The sequence below is a fragment of the Rhea pennata genome, chromosome 28, assembly GCF_028389875.1.
Source record: "Rhea pennata isolate bPtePen1 chromosome 28, bPtePen1.pri, whole genome shotgun sequence".
NCBI classification, from domain to species: Eukaryota; Metazoa; Chordata; class Aves; order Rheiformes; family Rheidae; genus Rhea; species Rhea pennata.
Window position 1 is genome coordinate 394,495 of NC_084690.1, and position 21,148 is coordinate 415,642.

The following is a 21,148-nucleotide window of genomic DNA, read 5'->3' on the forward strand; positions in this document are numbered from 1 at the left end:
CAGCGTGAGCACGCACCGGGCAATGCCTGAGCGTGCAAGGGGAGCGGGCACGGCGCGCGCAGCTCGTGCCAGCGCCCGTCCCCGTGCCGTGCCGCGCCGCGCCGTGCCGCTCCCCGGGCAGTGTTGGTGAGCAGCACCGGTGCCAGCGCGGTGCTGGTGCCCGCGCGGTGCCGGGTCCCGCGCAGAGCCGGTGCCGCCCCGCCCCCCCCGCCTCCCCCCCCCCCCCCCCCAGCGCTGGCGGCAACGGGGCCGGGCCGAGCCGAGCCGAGCCGGGCCGGGCGGGCGGACGCGGCGGCGATGGCGACGGCGCTCGCGGGGCTCCCGGCGCCGCCGGGCGGCCGCTGCCTCCTGCTGGCGGCGGCGCTGGCGCTGCTGCTGCTGCCGCTGCCCGGCGCCGGCCCGGAGGCCGCCGCGGCGCCGCCGGCGCTCACGGACGCCGAGATCGAGGCGTTTCTGCACGGTTTCCTCGGCGGCGCCGAGCCCGGAGCCGAGCCCGGCCCCGCCGCCCCGGGCGCGGCCCCCAGCGCGGCCCCCGGTGAGCGCGCGGGGGCACCCGGGGGTGCGGGACAGGGCTGGGGGCACCCGGGGGTGCGGGCGGGGCGGGGGCACCCGGGGCTGTGGATAGGGCTGGGGCACCCGGGGGTGCGGACAGGGCTGGGCCACCCAGGATGTGGGGCACGGCTGGGGGCACCTGGAGGTGCGGGCAGGGCTGGGGCACCCGGGGGTGTGGGCAGGGCTGGGGGCACCCAGGGATATGGGATAGGGATGGGGTACCTGGGATGTGGGGCAGCTCGGGGGGCATCCAGAGTGTGGGGTAGGGCTGGGGGCACTGGGATATAGAGCAGGGTTGGGGGTGGGCACTGGGATGTGGGACAGCTCAGGGGGCACCCAGAGGTGCAGGGCAGCGCTGGGGGCACCCAGGGGCCCAGGCATTGCAGGGGAGCCCAGGCACGTGCAGCTGCCCCCTGCCAGCCCCACAGCCGCCCCGGCCGGGCTCCCCGATGACCCCTATCACCACCACCACAACCAGGCTCCCCGGGGCGGGTGACGGAGCAGGGCAAACCCAAGAAGCCCAAGAAGGAAAAAGGTCCCAAACCCACCAAGAAACCCAAGGAGAGACCCAAGGGCTCCAAGAAGGACAAGGAGAAGGAGAAACCCCCCAAGAAGGGCAAGGAGAAAGCGCCGAAAGGCTCTGCCAAAAGCCCCAAAACCTCCAAAAAACCCAAGGAGAAAGCGCCCAAACCCACCAAAAAACCGGCGGGCAAGAAAAAAGCGGAGGCGCCCGCCGCCCTCCCCGAGGAAGGTCCCGCCGGGGCGCAGCCCCTGCCGGCCCCCCGCGCCGAGGACGCTGCCGGGCCGCCCCGGCGCCTGCCGCCTTTGCCCTACGAGGAGGAGGAGGAGGAGGATGGAGGCGGCGAGCGGCGAAGTGAGTCTGGGTTTTAGGGGGGGGGTCCAGAGCAGGAACAGCTTCCCCCCCCAAAAAAAAAGCGGCAGGAGAAAGCTCTGCCAAGCGATCACCCCCCTGCTGCGTTGCCCCCCCCCACCGCCATTATGCCCCCGGAGCATGTGTTTGTTTTTTTGTTTCCCCCCCCCCAAATCTGGCTCCTTTCTCCCTTCCTCTCCCCCTCCCAAGTTGGGGAAATTCATTCCTTGGCGGTCGTTGCTTTGGATTTTATTTATTTATTTATTTTTCTCCAATTCCTGCCGTTCAACGCTGCTGTTTCGCCTCCCCCCCTTTTCCCCGGAGGGGATGGGATGGGGGGTCTCTGTGGGACCCCCTCTTCCCGCCCCCCCAATAGCAGCCCCTCTGCGTCTGTCCCCAGGCGAAGCAGAGGAGCCGCCGAGCGAAGAGGACCGGCGTCCCCAGCCCGATTTTGGTGAGCGCCTGAGGAGGGTGGGTGGGTTTTGGGGAGAGGGTTTTTTTTGGGGGGGGGGAGGGTGCGTGTCCCCCCCCTCCAAATCCCACCGTATCCTGGCACGCCTCCCCCCCCTGTCTCTGCAGAGCCCCCAGAGGAGACGGAGCCGCCCACGCTGGACTACAACGACCAGCTCGAGCGCGAGGACTACGAGGACTGTACGCCGGGGGGGGGAACCGGGGGGAGGTCGGGTCCCCAAAAGGGGCCGCCGAGCCCAAGGACCCCCTAAATTTAATCTCCCCCCCCAAAACCTCTCTGCAGTCGAATACATCCGGCGGCAGCAGAAACCCCGCAAACCTCTGAGCAGGAAAAGACCCGAGCGGGTCTGGCCCGAAGTGGAGAAGCCAAGTGAGTGACACCCCCTGCCCCCCCCCCATCGTGGGGCACCCATGGGGTGCGCAGGGACCCCCCACCCCCATCCCCTCTCTCGCCCTCGCAGCGGAGCCGGATGAGCCGCCGCCGCCGCCAGCGCCGCCGGAACGGGACTACGAGGAAGGTTTAGAGCGTCCCGACTACGACGACCGTGAGCATCAAGCGCCCCTCCGGTGTCCCCCCCCCCGCCACCCCCCGCCCACCCACCCAGCCCAGGTGTCACGCAGCGGCGGGTGACGCCACCCCAGCGCCGCCCGCCCCGTTCTCGCCCTGGCAGTGGACTACGGGCTGCCGCCGCCGCCGAAGCCCAAGAAATACCCGGATAAGGAGGACGAGATGGAGACGGACGAGGAGAAACTCAAGCCGGGTGAGCGATGTGGGTGCTGGGTGCTGGGTGTCTCGGGGCGGGTGACACGGCCCTGATCCCCTCTCCCGGGCGCCAGGGAAGCCCAAGAAGGGCGGCAGCAGCAAGGAGGACGAGGAGGACCCCTGGGCGGAGGAGAAGGGCCAGGACCGCAAAGGTGGGTGCTGCTCGCCCTTGGGTGCTGCTCACCCTTGGGTGCTGCCCACCCCTGGCCTTTTCCCCCTGACCATCACCACTCCCCCCCCCTTTTTTTTTTCTGTTTTCCAGGAAAAACCAAAAAACCAGGTGGGAAGAAGTGGGAGACGGACGAGGACGAATGGGCCCCTCCGGAGGAGAAGACGAGTGAGTTGGTCTCCAGGGTGGTGGTGGTGGTGTGGGGGGGGCAGCCAGGGATGAGGTGTCACCCTGTTTTCCATGTCCCCCGCCAGAATGTCCCCCCATCGGGCTGGAGTCCCACCGCATCGAGGACGACCAGCTCCTGGCCTCGTCCATGCTGCGCCACGGCCTGGGCGCGCAACGCGGGCGCCTCAACATGCAGGTAAGAGCCCCGGCGGTGGCGGCGGCAGATCCCCGCGCCGGTGGGTGTCCCCCCCACCCACCCGCACCCACCAGCCACCGCCGCCTCCCTCGCAGGCAGGCACTAATGAGGACGACTTCTTCGACGGCGCCTGGTGCGCCGAGGACGACAGCCGGGCACACTGGCTCGAGGTGGACACGCGCCGCACCACCAAGTTCACCGGCGTCATCACGCAAGGACGGGACTCCCAGATCCAGTACGGGGCCAGGGGGACCGGGGGGAGGCGAGCGAGCAGGGCGCCGCGGCCACGTGCCGCCCTCTGAACCTGTCCCCTTTCGTCCTCCAGCGAGGATTTTGTCACCAGTTTCTACGTGGGCTTCAGCAACGACAGCCAGAACTGGGTGATGTACACTAACGGCTACGAGGAGATGGTACGTGGTGGGACCCCCAAAGCGGGGCTGGCAGAGGTGGTGGGGGGAATAAGACCCCCTTGTAGAACCCCATCTCTCCCCCCTCCGGCCAGATGTTTTATGGCAATGTGGACAAGGACACGCCGGTGTTGACCGAGTTCCCGGACCCAATGGTGGCTCGCTACATCCGCATCTACCCGCAGACGTGGAACGGCAGCCTCTGCATGCGCCTCGAGGTCCTGGGCTGTCCCCTCTCCAGTAAGAAACACTCGGGGACAGGGTTGGGGTGGGTGACAGTGGCTCTCCGGCCCCCTACAGTGGCACCTGGCTCATGGGTGCCGACACGCCTGTCCCTCCCCCAGCCATCAGCAGCTACTACACACAGCAGAACGAGGTGACGTCCACCGACAACCTGGATTTCCGCCACCACAGCTACAAGGACATGAGGCAGGTGAGCCCGGGGTGCCGTAGGGTTGGCACCCTGCGCTAGCCTCGAGGGCGTCTGTCCATCCCCACAGCCCGAAGCCGGCCGGTGGCCCCCAGGCAGGGCCCGCTGGTTCCCAGCGCTTGTCCCCGTGCACCCTCAGCTCATGAAGGTGGTCAACGAGGAGTGTCCCACCATCACGCGCATCTACAACATCGGCAAGAGCTCGCGGGGGCTCAAGATCTACGCCATGGAGATCTCGGATAACCCGGGCGAACACGAGACCGGTGAGACGTGGGAGAAAAGGGGAAGGCTCTAGAGTGCCTCTCCCGTGCCCCAGAGCGGGAAGGACCACGGGTGGTGGCAGGGGCATGGCCTGATCGTGCCACGCGCCCGCAGGTGAGCCCGAATTCAGGTACACGGCCGGGCTGCATGGCAACGAGGTGCTGGGCCGGGAGCTGCTGCTCCTGCTCATGCAGTTCCTGTGCAAGGAGTACCAGGACGGCAACCCCCGGGTGCGGAGCCTGGTCACCGAAACCCGCATCCACCTCGTGCCGTCCCTCAACCCCGACGGCTACGAGCTCGCCCGCGAGGCGGTACGGAGATGGGTGAGGGGGGGGACGGCGGGGCGGGAGGTAGCGCCGGGTGGCTCACCGCCGGCCCCGATGCGTCGCCGCAGGGCTCGGAGCTGGGCAACTGGGCGCTGGGTCACTGGACGGAGGAGGGCTATGACCTCTTTGAGAACTTCCCCGACCTGGCATCGCCGCTGTGGGCAGCCGAGGAGAGGAAACTGGTGCCGCACAAATTCCCCAACCATCACATCTCCATCCCGGAGCACTACCTGGCTGAGGACGCCACAGTGAGTGCGGCGAGAGGGGGGACAGTGTCGCGGTGGCGGCGAAGCGAAGGGCACGTCCCACGCAGAGCCCGTCTCACCAGGTCGCGGCGGAGACGCGGGCCGTCATGGCCTGGATGGACAAGAACCCCTTCGTCCTGGGAGCCAACCTGCAGGGAGGCGAGAAGCTCGTGTCCTACCCCTTCGACGCGGCACGGCCCCGCAGCGAGACGCCGGCGGCCACCCTTCGCCTGCCGGATGACTACGAGGACGAAAATCCCGAGCTGCAGGAGACGCCGGACCACGCCATCTTCCGCTGGCTTGCCATCTCCTACGCCTCGGCCCACCTCACCATGAGCGAGACCTTCCGCGGGGGCTGCCACACGCAGGACATGACCGACTCCATGGGCATTGTGCAGGGCGCCAAGTGGCACCCGCGGGCCGGCAGTAAGTGGGGCTTCCTCCCCCCACCCGCCCTCCATCTAGGCCATCAACGTGGCACACCACGGTGGGCAGGTTGGGTGGTGAAGGGTGGCCTCAGGGCACCCACCGCTTCGCCCACTCTTTTTTCGCAGCCATGAATGACTTCAGCTACCTGCACACCAACTGCTTGGAGCTCTCCATCTACCTGGGCTGCGACAAGTTCCCCCACGAGAGCGAGCTGCAGCAGGAGTGGGAGAACAACAAGGAGTCTCTGCTCACCTTCATGGAGCAGGTGAGAGCCGGGACACGAGGGCCGGGGGCTCCACCGCCTGCCCCCCCCAAGCACCTCCTCACCTCTCGCGTCCCCTTCCCTCGTGTAGGTTCATCGGGGCATCAAGGGCCTGGTGACGGACCAGCAGGGTGAACCCATTGCCAACGCCACCATTGTCGTCGGCGGGATCAACCACAACGTCAAGACCGGTAAGGCGCGCGGGGTGGGACGCAGAGGGCAACGGCGGCGCCATGTTGCCTCCCTTGACCCCTCTCGGCGTTTGCAGCCAGCGGCGGGGACTACTGGCGCATCCTGAACCCGGGCGAGTACCGCGTCTCGGCCCGGGCCGAGGGCTACAACCCCAGTGTCAAGACCTGCAGCGTCTTCTACGACATCGGCGCCACGCAGTGCAACTTCGTGCTGTCGCGCTCCAACTGGAAGCGCATCCGAGAGATCATGGCCCTGAACGGCAACCGACCCATCCGCCGCATCGTGCCCGGGCGCCCCATGACGCCCCGCGAACGCATGCGCCTCCGCATGCGCCTGCGGCACCGCATGCGACTGCGGCAGCAGATGAGGCTGCGGCGCCTCAACGCCACCACCACGGCTGCCAGTGGCCCCACGGCCCCGCCGCCCACCACGGCTCTGCCCTTCCCCTTCAGCAGCACCACCTACGCGCCCTGGAGCCAAGAGCCCCCCACCCCTGGCACCTGGGAGATGGAGACGGAAACGGAGGTGGTGACAGAGGTGGTGACGGAGACGGAGGCCTGGGAGGTGGGCACAGGGACAGCACAGCCCCTCACCACGGCCGAGACCTACACCGTGAACTTTGGTGATTAGGAACTGCTTTGTCCTGTCGCTCCCGCCTCGAGCCAAAGCCAGACGCTAGCGGCTGGTTTGGTTTTCACCCGCTGCAGGCTCCGGCATCTGCTTCCGAAGTCTTCCTCGAGCCCTGCGGCCCCCAAGGCAGCCCACCCCAGGCAGGCGCCCGCTCTTCACCCGCGTTGCTTCCTCCACCTGCAGGCCACGCGGTGCCAATGCTTGCCCCGAAGGCCAGGGGGCTGTGGGGTGTCCCCCTTGCCGGGCTCCAGAGCCAGATGGGAAAGGACATGCTGCCCCTTCCCTCCAGGGCGGGCAGTGCCACCCCCAAGCCTGGCAAGGGAGGAGGTGAAGGAGGATCCAGCCCTCGCCCCATCCCCAGCTCCTGGCACGGCAGGGTGGGCAGGGATGGTCCCGCTCTCCAGGGCAGGGCCCACACAGAAGCAGGCACAACCCCGGTCTCCCCCCCACAGTTTTCGTTACACAAATAAATCAAGCTACGTTGGTACGAGCATCGCCTCGCTTCTCAATGCTGCCAGTCCTGTGCCTGGCTGGCTCCGTGCCACCCTTCCACGAGGACAGGGGAGGCTGACACTCAGGTGGGTGTGCCAAGCCCCTCCACGGGGGGCAGCGAGAGAGGCCAGGGGTTTATTGAGTCCGCGTCCCACCCGCTCAGTCAGTGCCCGACCTCCATGTCCCCGTCATCGTCCTCGGTGCCGAAGCCGGAGAAGCTGATGGGCTGGCAGCTGAGGTCGCGCAGGTTGATGAGGCAGGCAGTCTGAGTGGCGCTGAAGGCGGGCACTGTCACCAGCAGGACCTGCTGCCCGTTGTCTCCTGCAAGGACAGGCAGGGAGGGGTCAGCTGGACGAGCCCCTCCATCAGCATGTTCCAGTTCGGGCACCGTTGCACCCTGGCTCAGTCCACTGGCCCGTCGGGGAGACTGGGAGTCCCAGCCGATGGTGGCTCGAGGTCCCGCAGGCTCTGGGACTCACCTTTGAGCATCTTGGACTGGAAATGGGGAGCGTTGCCGCAGAAATAGACATGAGGGCAGTCGGTGAGGATGAAAGGGTCCGATTTGTAGAAGGGGTAGCAGCCTGGAGGGAACAGAAATGGGACGAAGATCCCTCATCCACACATCATCCCTCAACCCCCTCACCACCAGCGGCTCCCACAGCAGCCACCCAGCCTGGGCCTTACCTAGGGTGTCCGGGGCCGTGGGGCAGATGTGTCCCACCCTCAACGTGCACTCCAGGATCTCCAGGTAGTCATCCATGCTGCTGTATTTGAAGATGTCACTGACATTCTGCCCTGATGTACCCAGAAACCTGCAACATTTTGGGGAGAAAGAAGGAGATAGGTGGATGGCTGTACCTGCTGCAAGTTGTGCCTGTGATGCTCAAGCTGCAAGTAGCTGTCAAGGGCCTGGTGGCACAGCATTTTTTTTGTTGGTTGGTTTCTTCACCTGACACCATCCACGTCGGCCTGGTAGGGGTTGGTAACCAGCTGAAGCGTGGAGTAGGCACTGGCGAGGGGCAACATGCAGTGATGCAGCGGCTGCTGGGGCAGCATGTAGTTGGTGGGGTCAAACTCGCCAGGCATCACATCTACAGGCACCGAGGTCTGTGGGCAGAATGGGGATTAGCAAAAGCAGCCAAATCGCGCTGTTTAGGAAGGGGTTTCACGTGCCACCTCAGAGCAAAGCCCCGGCTGGAGCTTGCTGCCAGGTCTCACTCCCAGATTTGGTCCTGGAAGCTCCACTTGGCTTTACCACAGAGAGGGAGGAGGAAGGTGAGGGGTTTGAGGCTGGGCTCTCTTTTGCTTCCCCTTCTTGCTACATTCCTGTATGGCTCCATGTGGAATGCTCAAAAGGAAATCGGGGGCCAGAGAAGGGGCATTTGCCACCCCCACCCTCTAGGCTGCTGGTAGGGCATTGCCTTCTGGGCCCGGGAGCCACTCTCCTCGCCCCTGAAGGTGCCCGAGTCCCCGGGCAGCCCGAACCAGCTCCAAGCACTCACGCAAAGCTGCAGCAGTATCTCATCCAGCATCTTCACAGCCTCCACGCTGGCAGCCTGTGTCTTCTTGGTCAAGTACTTGGCCTACATCAGCAGGAAGATGATGAGGAACAACCCCATGCCCACCCTGATCCCAGCCTCTGTAGGATTGCCGGTGCTAGGCCTGGCATCGCCAAAGCCAAGTGGGGGGGGGGGGTGATGCACCCCCAGGAGCAGAGGTCTCCTGGGAGCTCCCTTCCCCATCCTACCTTGTTGATGGTGTCACGGTTCTGCGTGTTCTGGCTCAGCAGGTTCCCGGCGAGGATGATGCGGGAGATCTGCGCCGCGCAGCTCTGCTCGCCCTCGGCTCCCAGCTGCCCCGTCACCACGTCCACCAGCAGCTGCATGCTCAGCAGGGACTCGCCGCTCCCGCTGCCCAGCCCCAGCCCCGACACCAGCAGCACGAACCTAGGCGGAGAGGTTTGGGCAGCCGCCTGCGCCAATCCCTGCCCTTACGGTGATGCCGGGGCTGCGAGCCTCAAGGGACCCCAGGGGAGCCACAGGCAGGGGCAAGTGGGGGCGGTGAAATGGCAACGTGAGCCCAAATCAGCTTTCTCGGCACAAGGAGCCTACCCCGACTGCCAGATGGGGCAAACGGTCCCTGGGGCTCTGGATGCAGCAAGGGACACGATGCCAGCCCCGCTCTTGTTGCTGTGGAGACTCACTTGTCCGTGCTGGGACCCCTCCAGGGCAGCGGCCGCGGCAGGTCAGTAAAGCAGTACTCGTCCACCAGGAACTTGCCATCGTCCTGCTCAGAGCCGTACAAGGCAAGGATGGTCCCTGCGGCAGAGAGCAGCAGTGAGCCCCCACCCCAGCAGGTCCTGCGAGGCGCCTCCCGCCTCCGAGCTGCCGTCCCCTACCTGTCACCAGCTTCTGCACCTCGATGGCTCCATCCAGCTTGATCCGCTGCAGCTCGTCTTCTAGGATCAGCTCGTCCGAGGGATGGATGTATTTGGGCAGGGGGGGCTGAGGCAGAAGGTTGTGCTGGGGAATGGGGGGGGACAGGGCAGGCCGTGAGTGCTTTGTGGCCAGAGGCAGGGCAGACGGCAAGGCTGAGCTGCCGGGAAGGGCCCTCCGCACCTCCGAACACCGCTCCGCTCGTGGAAACCACAGCGAGGGCACGTGACTCATCAAGAGATGCCACAGCAGCTCCCCCCCAACACACACACACACACACACACACACACACCCCTCCGCCCCGGCCCGCTGCCAGCTCCACCACTGTCCCCGCTGCCTCTTTGAAGGCAGCGCTCCGGAGTCGCAGCAGCTCTTGAGGCTGTTCACCAGCTGCACGCCACCCGCTCGAGCTGTTTTCGCTTAGCTCTTCCCCGCAGCGCCCGAGAGAAGCAAACAACAGCCCAACTCCCCATCCGAGGAGGAAGTTACTCAGCCAGGCAGCGGGAGACGGTTTTCTCTGGCCTGCCTCAGAAAACGTGTTTGCAATCAGCGCCTGGGCAAGCGCTTCGCTGTGCTTGAACCGTGCCTGGCGGGCAAGGTGCTAACTTTATTCCTTGACAACCAGCTCCAAACTTCGCAACGTTCTCCCTGCGACCCTGTGCATCTGGAGCGGGTGGAAAAGGCTTTATCGCTTCTGGCTGCCTGGCTTGGAGCAGACGGGCGCTGCAGGGGGAGCGGGGAGAGCGCTGCGGCGCGAGCTGGCAGGAGGGGAAGCCTCTCCTCTTCCTCCCCACAAGGGCAGGCCTTCCTTGAGGCCACTCTGCCAACCCTGCTGGATTTTTGTCAAACCTTTGAAAGGTTGGAAAAGCAACACCAAACAGACGCCTAAAACATGCTGGCAGAGAGAGGCGACGCTAAGATCCCTGGCAGCTAGGGACGAGACAGCCAGACCCGCCAGGAAGAGCAGGGCAGAGCGAGGTTTTTGCACAGGCTTCGCACGTCAAAGCTGCGGCGGGTCCCACCTGCGCAGCGGTGGCGAGCGTAAGGGAAGCGGTGCGAAGCCAGAGCAGGTCTGAAGCTCCCAGAGAGGCCGGCGAGCCATATGCTGCTCCGTTCCCTGGAGCCGCGGCCTGAGCTGTGCTAAGGAGGAGGGGGAGAGCCACGCTCCCGTCGCGTCAGGAGGCAAAGGCCCCGCCGTTACCTCCTCGCTGATCTCCTGCAGGATGGAGGGCTGCAGCTGCATCGCTTTGAAGAGCGTCCCCACCACACAGCACTTCTCCCCCGTCTGCAGCTCGCAGAGCTTCCTCAGCGCGACGCCACTCCCTGCGGGAGAGAAACTCGGCTCAGCCGCCCAGGAACACCTCGGAGCCAGCTGCGAGGACAGGCAAGGCGCGAGGCTGGTCCGGAGCTACCGAAAGGGCCTGAACTCAGAGGCAAGCAAGAGGCAGCAGGGAATTGTTATGAAACCTCTCACCCCCCTCCTTGCTTTACCTTGAGGCAGGGAGCCGAAGCCACATGTGTAGGCCAGATGGGGCCAACGGAGCGTACCCGAGCGCCAGCACTGCCTGCAGGCATTTCCTCTGCGTTTCGAGGGAGGAAACGCAGGTCACGCTGGGGTCCAGGGCCGGGGGGGCTCCCAGGACATCGCACAGAGCTCGTGCTGGGCCCACAGGTCCGGCCCTGCTCGGGAAGCGGCGTGACGGGCAGAAGCGATCGTTAACCACCCTCGAGTCTAATCTCCGCCAGGATGAGACCTGGTGCTTTGCCAGTTGGTGTTGAACAGAAGGAAACAGAAATGTTTTGGACACACGAAGGACGGGGCTGAAGCATCTCCAGGTCCTCGCGGGAGAGGCGAGAAGTCTTGGGCTTGGACTTTTCCAGACCTTCAGTCTGGGATCCCATGATCCTCATCTCAGTGGGACATTTGGGAAGATTCAGTCAGGAAGACGATGCTGCTGGGAAGAGCTGGGATTTCCTCTTGTTCCTGAGCTCCTGCAGCCTCACCCGCTCACTCTTCCTTAAAAGCGTGAAGAGTGCCTCTAAAAAGGCCACTAATAGAAACTGTGGCCAGTGCCTCAGGAGCCTGTGCTCAGGCTGGACACGTCTCGGGAAGGAGCTGAGCCGCGGCAGGAGCCCGGACCACACGCGTCCGAGCAGCAACTGAACGGGAGAGTTTCCTCATTCCCCACCTCCAGGGCAAGTTTGGAGACTGGAGATCCCAGAGAGGCACAAGCAGATCTCTGGGGCTTTAGCCAAGGATCCACAGTGAGATATGTGGTGGGGGCAGGAACCAACTTGCAGCACAGGAGAGGCAACAAGCACTGCAGCCATCCAGCGACAGACTGCTCTGTGCCTCCCTCTCAGCAGGACCATCTTTCTCATCTCTTTCCCCACTGTGATAGTTTCTTCTGATTGGAAAAGCCTCCTGCAACAGAGATCTTTTGCCCTCCCCAGGCGAACGGCTCCAATGCTTCATCACCATCACGGCCAGGGAGCATTCGCAGAGAGCGAAAAACGCTTCTCCCTCTCCTCGGAAAAGTCCAAGCCGAAGCCCAAGACTTCTCGCCTCTTCCGCGAGGACCTGGAGATGCTTCAGCCCCATCCTTCACACGTCCAAAACATTTCTGTTTCCTTCTGTTCAACACCAAGCCCGTCTGACCTGAGCCTCAAGCCCCAGAGGAAGAGGGACCGGCTGCGAGCAGGAGCCTCCAGAGGCCAGGGAGCTGGGCAACATCGCGCTGGGCTGCCGGGCTCCTCTCCCAGAATAACACTGTCCAAGCCCGCTTCCTCCGCGTCACCAGCTCCTCAACCGGGCTGCCTTCCCGGCAAAGCCTCGTGTACCGCTGCAGGCAGCGGGGCAATATTTCACTCAAACCTCTCCCTTCGCTAATCACGCGCCTGCCAAACGTGACCTCTGTCACATGGAAAAACACCCCTTTCTGCTTGCAGGCACCTCGAGTTCAGAGCAGGGTAGCGATGAAGCCAGAAGCTTCAAATGAGAAGAATGCAAATATCCAGAGGCAAAAAAAAAAAAAAAAAAAAGAGAGAGAGAGAGAGAGAACAGTTTTAGTTTCTTATTCTTGGCTCTAACCCCTAAAATGTGTGTTCAGGGGGAGGAAGGCTGCTTTGCTGCTTTCTCCAGCCATTCCCTGCAGGCACTGCTGGCCATTAGACAAGCCCCAGAAACCTTTTCTTGTCACACAGCTCGGGGAAGCAAAACTTTAACGAAACTGCCGAATCCCTTCGCTTTCAGCAGAAATTATGGTTAAGGTGCAGCTGGTCAAGGAACAGCATCTGCCCTGGAATAGGTACAGCCACAGTACAGGATTTTTTCCCCCCTCAGCTCTATGCAGCCCAGACGTCCAAGGAGAGAAAGACAAACACAAATGAACAACCCCAAAACCTCCGTAGAAGGGCAAAGCAAAAAAATCGGCTGGCCAGAGAGAGGTGAAATTTGATAACAGGCTTTTTACCATGCTCTCATAGCCATGTGGGGAGCTCTGCTTCGTGCCAAAGATCTGCCAGAAAGCTTAGCCACTGAGCTCTGGCAACGGGGAGGCAGTTGCTTCATCCAGCGCGACGAAGGGGCTACCCGCCAACGGGGCCAGCGAGCGGCGCCTCGCAGCGCTCCGCGGCTCTTACGTCTTCAAATGGAAACTCTTGTCGTGAGCGAATCCCACCAGTCAACCACCGCTGCAGCCCTGCAGAGCGAGGAAACAACCGCCCCGGGTGCGGACGAGCCCCTCTCGCGTCGCGCCGACACCTCGCTTCCTGACCAGCGTGTCTGTCCGCGAGCCGACCGGCACGTCCGTTACCGGAACAAACCCGCGCTTTAACTCCTGTTTCTGCCAGCGAACGGCAGATTTGCCAGTCCCCGGCCACCGCTTGGCAAACAAAGCAGTTTTCCCACGCGGCTGATGTTTAAGACGATTCGAGAAACAGTGACAGAGAACTAGAGCAAACCCCTGACTAGATGGGACATAAAACAGCAGAAGAAACCTTTCTCTCACCTCAGCAAAAAAATATCTGCGTGGGGACAGCTATGCCCTTTATGGTGTGCATATAAGCTTAAAAAAATTATAGCTAATACCTGCAGAAAGAGCTCCTAAGATGTTTCAGCAACAGCACTGCTACTGCCAGGGAAGAAAGGGCACTCAAAGTGGGGGAGGCACCTCGTGGGCCACACTGATTCGCTCCCCGAGGCTCCCAGCCCCTCACCAGAGGGGATTAATTCGCAGCCTGCGACTCACCCCACTTCTGGCGCGCCCGTTCCTCCAGGATGTGCCTCATCTCGATGAGGCGAGCGGCGTAGACGTGAGCGTACTGGCGACTGAAGCTGCGCTCGCCCAGCTTGAAGGGCTGCGAGCAGTTTGCGTACGTGGAGACGGGCACCCGGGTGAAGGTGGAGGCTTCGGCCGACGGCGGGGCCAGCAAGCCCTGCGCCGTGGGGGCCGCCTGCTCCGAGAACATGGTGGGCTGTTGGCTCGAACAGCAACGACGCGCCTGGACGTGGAAAGCTCTTAATTCGGATCTGGAAAGCAAACGGGAAAATCAGGGATTCCCCCGCCCCGAGAAGACACAAGCGGCTGCCGGAATCGGTACCTAAACGCAGGTCAAGCCTAAGCCGAATGCCCTGTCCTCAAAACACCCCCCAGAGGACCAGGAACCGGCCAGGACCCCCCCCAAACACATACCTAGGCATGGCCCCCCTCACACCCCCCTCCCCACCACCAGCACCAGGGACCCCCAGGACTCCCCCCCAAACGACCACCCTAAAGAGCTCCCCCCTGCAGCAGGGACCCCCCCTCAAAGACAAAATATCCCCGCCCAGCCGCACCAGAGACCCCCAAAGACACTGGGGCTCTCCACAGGATACTGGGAGACACCCCCTTCCCCCCCCAAGAGCCCCTCTCAGCCCCTCGGTGTCCCGGAGGCCCCTCACAGAGGCCGCCCCCCCCCCAGCACCGGGACACCCCCTCCCCCCCCCCCCGTCCCGAGCCTGCGCTCGCACACGGAGCCCTTCCGGCCCCGGAGACATCGGGAATCCGCCCCAGAGCCCCCCCGCACCCCCTCCCCCCGCGGCCCCGCGGCCCCGGGCACCCCCGGCCCGACCCGGCCCCACGGTCACGTACGGGGTCAGAGGTCAGGGCCGCCAGCCCGGTCCCGCGACACGCGCCCGCGGCGGGAAAGGAGGGGCGGGGGGGGGGGAAAGGCGCGAACGCCGCGACCCGGAAGCCGCGACCTAGTGGGGCGGAAGTGACGCTTTCGCGGCGCGTAGCCATGGCAACCGAGGCGTGGGCGCCGCTCCGCCGTTGCCATGGGAACTGAGGGGGGGGGGAGAGGCCCCAAAATGGGTGGGTCCCATTGGAGGGGGGCGCGGAGCCCCATAGTGGGGCCGAGCCCCACAGCGGGACCCCGAGGGACCCCGCGGAGCCCCATAGAGGGGGCTGAGCCTCACAGCGGGACCCTGCGGGGCCCCGTGGGGGGGGTCTGAGCCCCACAGTGGCACCCCAAGGGACCCCGCAGGCCCCTGAGCCCCATAGCGGGACCCTGAGGGACCCCGTGGAGCCCCATAGAGGGGACTGAGCCCCACAGCGGGACCCTGCGGGGCCCCATAGGGAGGCCGAGCCCCACAACGGGACCCCGAGGGACCCCATGGAGCCCCATAGAGGGGACTGAGCCCCACAGCGGGACCTTGTGGAGCCCCATAGGGGGGCCGAGCCCCACAACGGGACCCCGAGGGACCCCGTGGAGCCCCATAGAGGGGACTGAGCCCCACAGCGGGACCTTGTGGAGCCCCATAGGGGGGCCGAGCCCCACAACAGAACCCCGAGGGACCCCGTGGAGCCCCATAGAGGGGACTGAGCCCCACAGTGGGACCTTGTGGAGCCCCATAGGGGGGCCGAGCCCCACACTGGGACCCCGAGGGACCCCATGGAGCCCCATAGAGGGGACTGAGCCCCACAGCGGGACCTTGCGGGTCCCTGTAGGGGGGTCTGAGCCCCACAGTGGCACCCCAAGGGACCCCACAGGCCCCTAAGCCCCATAGTGGGACCCCGAGGGACCCCGTGGAGCCACATAGAGGGGACTGAGCCCCACAGTGGGACCTTATGGAGTCCCATAGGGACCCCTCCATGGAGGGGAGGAAAGCCCCACAGTGGGACCGTGAGAGACCCTGTGGGGCCCCATAGAGGGTATGAGCCCCACAATGGGACCCCAAGGGACCCTGCAGAGCCCCGTAGTGGGGGCTAAGCCCCACAGCGGGACCCTGAGGGACCCCACAAGGCCCCATAAGGGAAGCTAAGCCCCACACTGGGACCTCATGGAGCCCCATACGGTGAGCTGAGCCCCACACTGGGACCCCGAGGGACCCCACGTAGCCTCATTAGGGGCTGAGCCCCACAGCAGCACCCACCAGCACGACCCCCATGCTGCGACCCCCAGCTTGGGACGGGGATGGGGGGTGGGCCCGGGCCCCCCAGCAGCCACCACGACACCTCCCCAACTTCCGGCCCCCTGTGCTGTGGGTCCGGCGCCTGCGGCCCCCCTCGCCTTCCTGCCGTGGCAGGCGCCCGTGGGGCGAGAAGAGGCGGAGGTGTGAGAGAGGAAGGGGGCTGGTGAGGCCTCGCCGCTCCATTTTAAGGGCTCTGGGGGTTTCGGAGACGCTGACTGGTGCAGCCGGGCCCCCCGCTGCTGCCGCTGGCGGGTATAAAAGGGCGCCGCAGGGAGGGGACACGCCGGCTTCCGGCAGCGCATTTTGGGTGGGCTCGCCATGGCCACGGCGGTCACCTTCGCCTTGGTGCTGGCTGCAGCGGCAGGTAGCGAGTCGGGGCTCCAGGGGACTGGGGGTCCTGCGTGGCGCCGGGCACCCAAGGATGGCAGAGACGGGGGTCCCACGTGGGGACGGGCGCTTGGGGACAGTGGGCATGGGGGTCCCATGGGGACGGGCACCCAGGTATGGCAGAGACGGGGGTCCTGCGTGGGGACGGGCGCTTGGGGACGGTGGGCATGGGGGTCCGATGGGGATGGGCACCCAGGAATGGCAGAGACGGGGGTCCTGCGTGGGGACGGGTGCTTGGGGACGGTGGGCATGGGGATCCCATGGGGACGGGCACCCAGGTATGGCAGAGACGGGGGTCCTGCGTGGGGACGGGTGCTTGGGGACGGTGGGCATGGGGATCCCATGGGGACGGGCACCCAGGTATGGCAGAGACGGGGGTCCCGCGTGGGGACGGGCGCCTGGGGACGGTGGGCATGGGGGTCCGATGGGGACGGGCACCCAGGTATGGCAGAGACGGGGGTCCCGTGTGGGGACGGGCGCTTGGGGACGGTGGGCATGGGGATCCCATGGGGACGGGCACTCGGGGATGAGGTCCCATGTGGAGATGGGCACCTGGGGATGGCAGAGACGGGGGTCCCGTGGAGATGAGCACCCTAAAATGGTGGGGACAGGGGTCCCAAATGGGGATGGACACTTGAGGACAGCAGAGACAGGGGTCTCCTGTGGGGACGGGCACCCACTGATGGTGGGGATGTTGGTCCCATGTGCGGACAGGCAGCCGGGGATGGCAGGGACAGGAATCCTCGTGGGGATGGGCAGCCTGGGACAGCAGGAATGGGCACCTGGGGACAGTGGGGATGGAGGTCCTATGTGGGGATGGCCACCCAGGGGTGGCAGAGACGGGGGTCCCCTTGGGACAGGGACCCAGAGACTGCAGCCGGTCCCGCCACCCCACTAACCGCCGCTGTCCCTCTCCGGCAGTGCTGGCCGTGCATGCCGCGGCGCCTGCCCCGTGCCGCAAGGACCAATTCTGCCCTGATGCCCGGGATGGCTCGGTGAGGACCCACCGCCGCGCTTTGGGGATCCCATACTAGCTGGGGGGGGGGGTCATTTTTGTGGGTCCCACTGAGCTTTCCCGCTGTGCCCCTTTTGCAGTGGGATCTGGCCGACGGGACCCAAGAGGAGCAGGCGCCGGGGAAGAAATGCACCCTGTGCACCAAAATCCTGCAGCTGCTCAAGAAGGCAGTGGGTGATGAGCCCGAAGAGGTGGGTCGGGCAGCCGGCGTGGGGGCCGGGACGACGCGTCCTGTGGCCCCGCTCACGCCGTTGCTCTTGCCCGCAGGACGCCGTGGAGGCAGCGCTCGCCAAGGTGTGCAAAGCCGTCGGCAAGCGCCTTGGCCCCCTTTGCAAGAGGCTGGTGAAGAAATACCGCGAGCAGATCATGGAGGCGCTGGAAAACGGCCAGGACCCCGTGGACACCTGCAAAGCCATGCGGCTCTGCAAGGGCTGAGAGCCCCCCACCCCTCCCGGCAGCCCCTGGCCCCCAGCGGCCCCGGGGGCTTCGCCAGCAGCTTGACCTGACCGCCCCCGCCATCCCCATCCCCGTCCCGGTGCAATAAAACCTCTCGCCCGTACGCTGGGTCTCCCGGGGACGATGTGCCAGCAGGGCCCACCCACAGACCCCTATTTTTTGGGTCCCCGGGGGTCGAGGCTCTTTGCTGCGGCCTGTTTCGTATCAGACTTTTATTCGGCCCGTGCGCACGGTGGAGGGCGGCTGGGCACCGCCGGCCCCTCAGTCCTCCTTCTCGTCGCCGTGCGTGATGATGTAGCACAGGGACTTGTAGTCGATGTTCCCAGCCACGTCTGTGGGCGTCACGGCGAACATCTGCTCCACCTGCGTGGGGACAGGCGTCCAGGGGGGCTGTAGCACACTGGGATCTAGGGGACGGGGCGGCGTGGGGCACATGGGGACCTCAGGGATGGGACCGTGCAGGGCACACAGGGATCTCGGGGATGGGGCACATGAGGACCTTGGGGATGGGGTCATGTTGGGGTACATGGTGACCTCAGAGACAGGTCCATGTGGGGCACACGAGGACCCTAGGGGGACAGGTCCATGCAGGGCTCCACCTGGTGTCCCCACATCTCCATCTAGGGCAGGGAGATGATCCTCCCAAGCTGGCAGGAGGGGACCCAGGCGTCCCGGGCACCTGCTCCCTCCGAGGCACAGGCGCGAGGGGACGCCATCGACCTTTGGGGACAGGGCGGGCTTGGGCCAGCGGGGTGGGGACAGTGCCACCCCAGGGGGGAGCCGCCCTACCTCTTCGGGGGAGAACTTGTCCGCCTGCGTCAGGAGGAGCTGCTTAAACCTGCGGGAAGCGGCGAGGGCTGAACCGGGGCGTCGTGCCCTTGGCGGGGATGGGGGGACACGGCCGGGCGTCCCCAAACCACCCCTGGGCGCCACCCCGACTCACTCGTCCTTGTTGACGGTGCCGGTGCCAGCGGGGTCAAAGAGCTTGAAAGCGTTGAGGATGGACTCCTCGGGGTCGGTGCCTGCCGGGGACGGGGTGGGGGCACGGGGGTGAGGATGGGCCGTGGGGCTGAGCCCTCCGCCCCCCCGGTCCGGCGCGGGGCAGGACGGGACGGGACAGGACGCCACTCACCGTTGAGCTTCTCGCCGAAGAGCGTCAGGAAGACGGTGAAGTTGATGGGCCCCTTGCCCTCCTTCAGCATCTCCTCCAGCTCCCCGTCGCTGACGTTCAGCTTCCCTGGGGGACGGGGAGGGACGGGGCTGGGCGCGCGCCGGGCCGGGCCCTCGCCCCCCGCCCCCCGCCCCACCGCCCGCCCCGCTCACCCAGCTGCGCGTAGGTCTCCCGGAGGTCCGACTTGGTGATGATCCCGTCGCGGTTCTGGTCGATGCAGCTGAAGGCCTGGCGGGGGGGAGGGAGGCGGCCGAGCGGGCGTTGGGGCAGCCGCCCCCCCCCCCTTTCCCACGACCCCCCACCCCCTTCCTCGGGGATCCCCCCCCGCCCCCTCTCCCTCCCCCGCCCCGTGCCAGTACCTCCTTGAACTCCTGGATCTGCGACTGCTCGAACATGGAGAAGACGTTGGAGGAGCCGCGCCGGGCCCGCTTGGCGGCCGCCCTGCCCCGCGTGCCCGCCTTCCTGCTGGCCTGCGCGAGCGGGAGCCGCGCCTCACCCACCGCCCCGCCCCGCCCCGCCCCGCCCCAGCCGTGGCCAATCAGAGCGCGGGGGAGCCTTTCTTTGGCCTCAGCCAATCAGAGTATGGGGGATCCTTTCTTTGACCGCAGCCAATCAGAGTGCAGGGAAGCCCTTCTTTGGCCACAGCCAATCAGAGCACAAGGAAGGCTTTCTTCGGCCACAGCCAATCAGAGTGCAGGGAAACCTTTCTTTGGCTGCAGCCAATCAGAGCATGGGGGAGCCTTTCTTTGGCCACAGCCAATCAGAGCGCAGGGAATCCTAGAGCCCCCCCCATCTCTTTTTCAATCACAGCCAATCAGAGGCCAAAGCACCCTGTTGGCTTTCGCTCAGAGCCAACCAGAGCACAGGGAATCCCCCCCCTTTCTGGGCGAGCCAATCAGAGCAGGAGGATCTCCACTGCCCTCCTCCAATGAGCTGGAGGGATCCCCCGCTGCCCAGTGCTGCCTGCTGGTGCCTGGAGCAGCACTGCGGTCGCCAGGTGGGGGCCAGTCCCTTGGGGGTGACATGGCCCCCGGGGGGTGACACAGCCCCGGGGCAGGGAGACGGTCCCTGGGGGGGAGGGGACGCGGCCCCTCGGGTGGCACCAACCCCGGGGGACGTGGCCCCCAGGGTTAGCACAGCCCCCTGGGGTGGCCCGAGCCCCACGGGTGGCTGCAGCCTCCCAGGGTGGCCCTGGATGACAGGGTCAAGGCTCCAAGGGTGACCCCAAAAACTTGTGGTGCTCCCACTTCTGAGGGGGTGTCCCCAGCCCCCCAAGGTGCCCATAGACCCCCTGGGTGGCCCCCCAGCACCATGAGGTGCTCCCACTCCTGGGGCCCCCCCACATCTCCGGGGTCTCCCCACACCTTGGGGTCTCCCTAGGGTAGCCCCCTGGTCCCCTCAGCCCTTCTTGGTCTCCTCACACCCTGAGATGTGTCCAGGCCCACGGGATTACTCCAGACCCCCTAGGGTCCCCCCACACCCTGGGGTGTACCCAGTCCCCTAGGGAGTCCCCAGATCCTCAGGGTCATCTCACACCCTGAAGGGTCCCCAGACCCCCTGGGGCCACCCCAACGCCCTGAGGTGCTCCCACCCCTAGGGTCCTCCAACATCTCCAGGATCTCCCCACACCCTGGGGTGGCCCCAGACCCCCCCAGGGCCACCCCAACGCCCTGAGGTGCTCCCACCCCTAGGGTCCTCCAACATCTCCAGGATCTCCCCACACCTTGGGGTGGCCCCAGACCCCCCAGGGCCACCCCAATGCCCTGAGGTGCTCCCACCCATGAGGTCCTCCAACATCTCCGAGGTCTCCCCGCACCCTGAGGCGCTCCCGCGCGTCCCCCTCACGCCGCGGCCGGCCCCGCTCACCATCCCCGCCGTCGGCTCTGCGCCTCGGCCCCCCGGAGCGCCTCCGCCTTTTATCCTCCCCCCACCCCTGGCTTATCGCTCCGGAGCTAAATCCGGCGGCGGCCGGGGAGGGGGCGCCCGGGGCGCTGACACCGCCAAGGGCTGTGACGGACGTAAACCAGGCCGGGGCCCCACCGGCGCCCCGGAGGTGCCGGCTCTATTTTTAGCTGTTTGGGAACGGAGCCGAGCGGTGGCATCCCGGGAACGCCACGGGAAACGGGATGGGGCCGGGGGGGCTGGGTTTTTTCTTTTTTTGGAGGAGGGGGGAAGAAGGAGGCAGCGCCGTCCCGCAGCCGGGTTTATTCAGCCCCATTCCCCCTCCTCCGTATCCCCTCCGGTTCGTCCCGCTCGGTCCCCCGCAAACGGCGGCGGGGGCGACGCCGAGCCGCGGCGCCCGCCCGGGGCACGCCGTGTCTGTCCGTCCGTCCATCCGTCTGTCCATCCTGCCCCGCTCCCCGAGG

General features: G+C 65.9%; 4 protein-coding genes across 7 annotated transcripts in view; 2 read left to right on the forward strand and 2 right to left on the reverse strand.

Moving 5' to 3' along the window:
- Window positions 1-348: 348 nt before the first annotated feature.
- AEBP1 (AE binding protein 1) lies at window positions 349-6,862 on the forward strand (the record flags this gene model as incomplete). The annotated part of the gene is made up of 21 exons (XM_062596639.1): window positions 349-535; window positions 1,031-1,426; window positions 1,824-1,877; window positions 2,003-2,074; window positions 2,178-2,264; window positions 2,356-2,439; window positions 2,566-2,655; window positions 2,732-2,809; window positions 2,920-2,994; window positions 3,081-3,190; window positions 3,286-3,425; window positions 3,516-3,600; window positions 3,693-3,837; window positions 3,942-4,030; window positions 4,167-4,290; window positions 4,403-4,599; window positions 4,683-4,862; window positions 4,943-5,285; window positions 5,414-5,553; window positions 5,642-5,741; window positions 5,819-6,862. Coding segments are annotated over 21 exons (3,330 nt in total), but the record flags the coding sequence as incomplete, so codon positions are not given.
- Window positions 6,858-14,499, reverse strand: POLD2 (DNA polymerase delta 2, accessory subunit). Its single transcript, XM_062596640.1, has 11 exons — window positions 14,432-14,499; window positions 13,550-13,830; window positions 10,501-10,622; window positions 9,263-9,386; window positions 9,068-9,182; window positions 8,612-8,810; window positions 8,367-8,447; window positions 7,814-7,971; window positions 7,549-7,676; window positions 7,344-7,445; window positions 6,858-7,185 (listed from the first exon to the last, which is right to left on the reverse strand). Exons 2-11 carry the CDS (start codon window positions 13,767-13,769, stop codon window positions 7,028-7,030), a joined length of 1,407 nt encoding a protein of 468 aa, XP_062452624.1. The 5' UTR covers window positions 13,770-13,830; window positions 14,432-14,499; the 3' UTR covers window positions 6,858-7,027.
- A 1,535-nt stretch (window positions 14,500-16,034) lies between these two features.
- LOC134151903 (antimicrobial peptide NK-lysin-like) lies at window positions 16,035-17,714 on the forward strand. The gene is made up of 4 exons (XM_062596831.1): window positions 16,035-16,117; window positions 17,062-17,135; window positions 17,236-17,346; window positions 17,423-17,714. Exons 1-4 carry the CDS (start codon window positions 16,072-16,074, stop codon window positions 17,588-17,590), a joined length of 399 nt encoding a protein of 132 aa, XP_062452815.1. The 5' UTR covers window positions 16,035-16,071; the 3' UTR covers window positions 17,591-17,714.
- A 94-nt stretch (window positions 17,715-17,808) lies between these two features.
- Window positions 17,809-21,148, reverse strand: part of MYL7 (myosin light chain 7) — an 82,814-nt gene continuing 79,474 nt past the window's right edge. For 3 of the 4 annotated variants that reach the window (XM_062596827.1, XM_062596829.1, XM_062596828.1), the window contains exons 2-7: window positions 19,142-19,252; window positions 18,935-19,010; window positions 18,744-18,848; window positions 18,555-18,633; window positions 18,401-18,449; window positions 17,809-17,974 (exon numbers count right to left, since the gene is read on the reverse strand). In XM_062596827.1, the coding sequence (XP_062452811.1) occupies window positions 17,873-17,974; window positions 18,401-18,449; window positions 18,555-18,633; window positions 18,744-18,848; window positions 18,935-19,010; window positions 19,142-19,252 (522 nt within the window). In that variant the 3' untranslated portion in view covers window positions 17,809-17,872. Of the gene's footprint in view, window positions 17,975-18,400; window positions 18,450-18,554; window positions 18,634-18,743; window positions 18,849-18,934; window positions 19,011-19,141; window positions 19,253-20,648; window positions 20,704-21,148 lie in introns of those variants that run through there. The other variant, XM_062596826.1, reaches the window with a different exon arrangement.

Excerpts from the sequence above, each read along its gene's own strand:
- POLD2 (XM_062596640.1), bottom strand. The coding sequence starts at position 13,769 with ATGTTCTCGGAGCAGGCGGCCCCCACGGCGCAGGGCTTGCTGGCCCCG. Across the intron at positions 10,623-13,549 it reads ACGGGCGCGCCAGAAGTGGG|GGAGTGGCGTCGCGCTGAGG; the intron begins GTGAGTCGCAGG and ends TCTCTCCCGCAG. Across the intron at positions 8,811-9,067 it reads AGGGGTCCCAGCACGGACAA|GTTCGTGCTGCTGGTGTCGG; the intron begins GTGAGTCTCCAC and ends CTCTCCGCCTAG.
- LOC134151903 (XM_062596831.1), top strand. The coding sequence starts at position 16,072 with ATGGCCACGGCGGTCACCTTCGCCTTGGTGCTGGCTGCAGCGGCAG. Across the intron at positions 16,118-17,061 it reads GGTGCTGGCTGCAGCGGCAG|TGCTGGCCGTGCATGCCGCG; the intron begins GTAGCGAGTCGG and ends CCTCTCCGGCAG. Across the intron at positions 17,136-17,235 it reads CTGATGCCCGGGATGGCTCG|TGGGATCTGGCCGACGGGAC; the intron begins GTGAGGACCCAC and ends CCCCTTTTGCAG.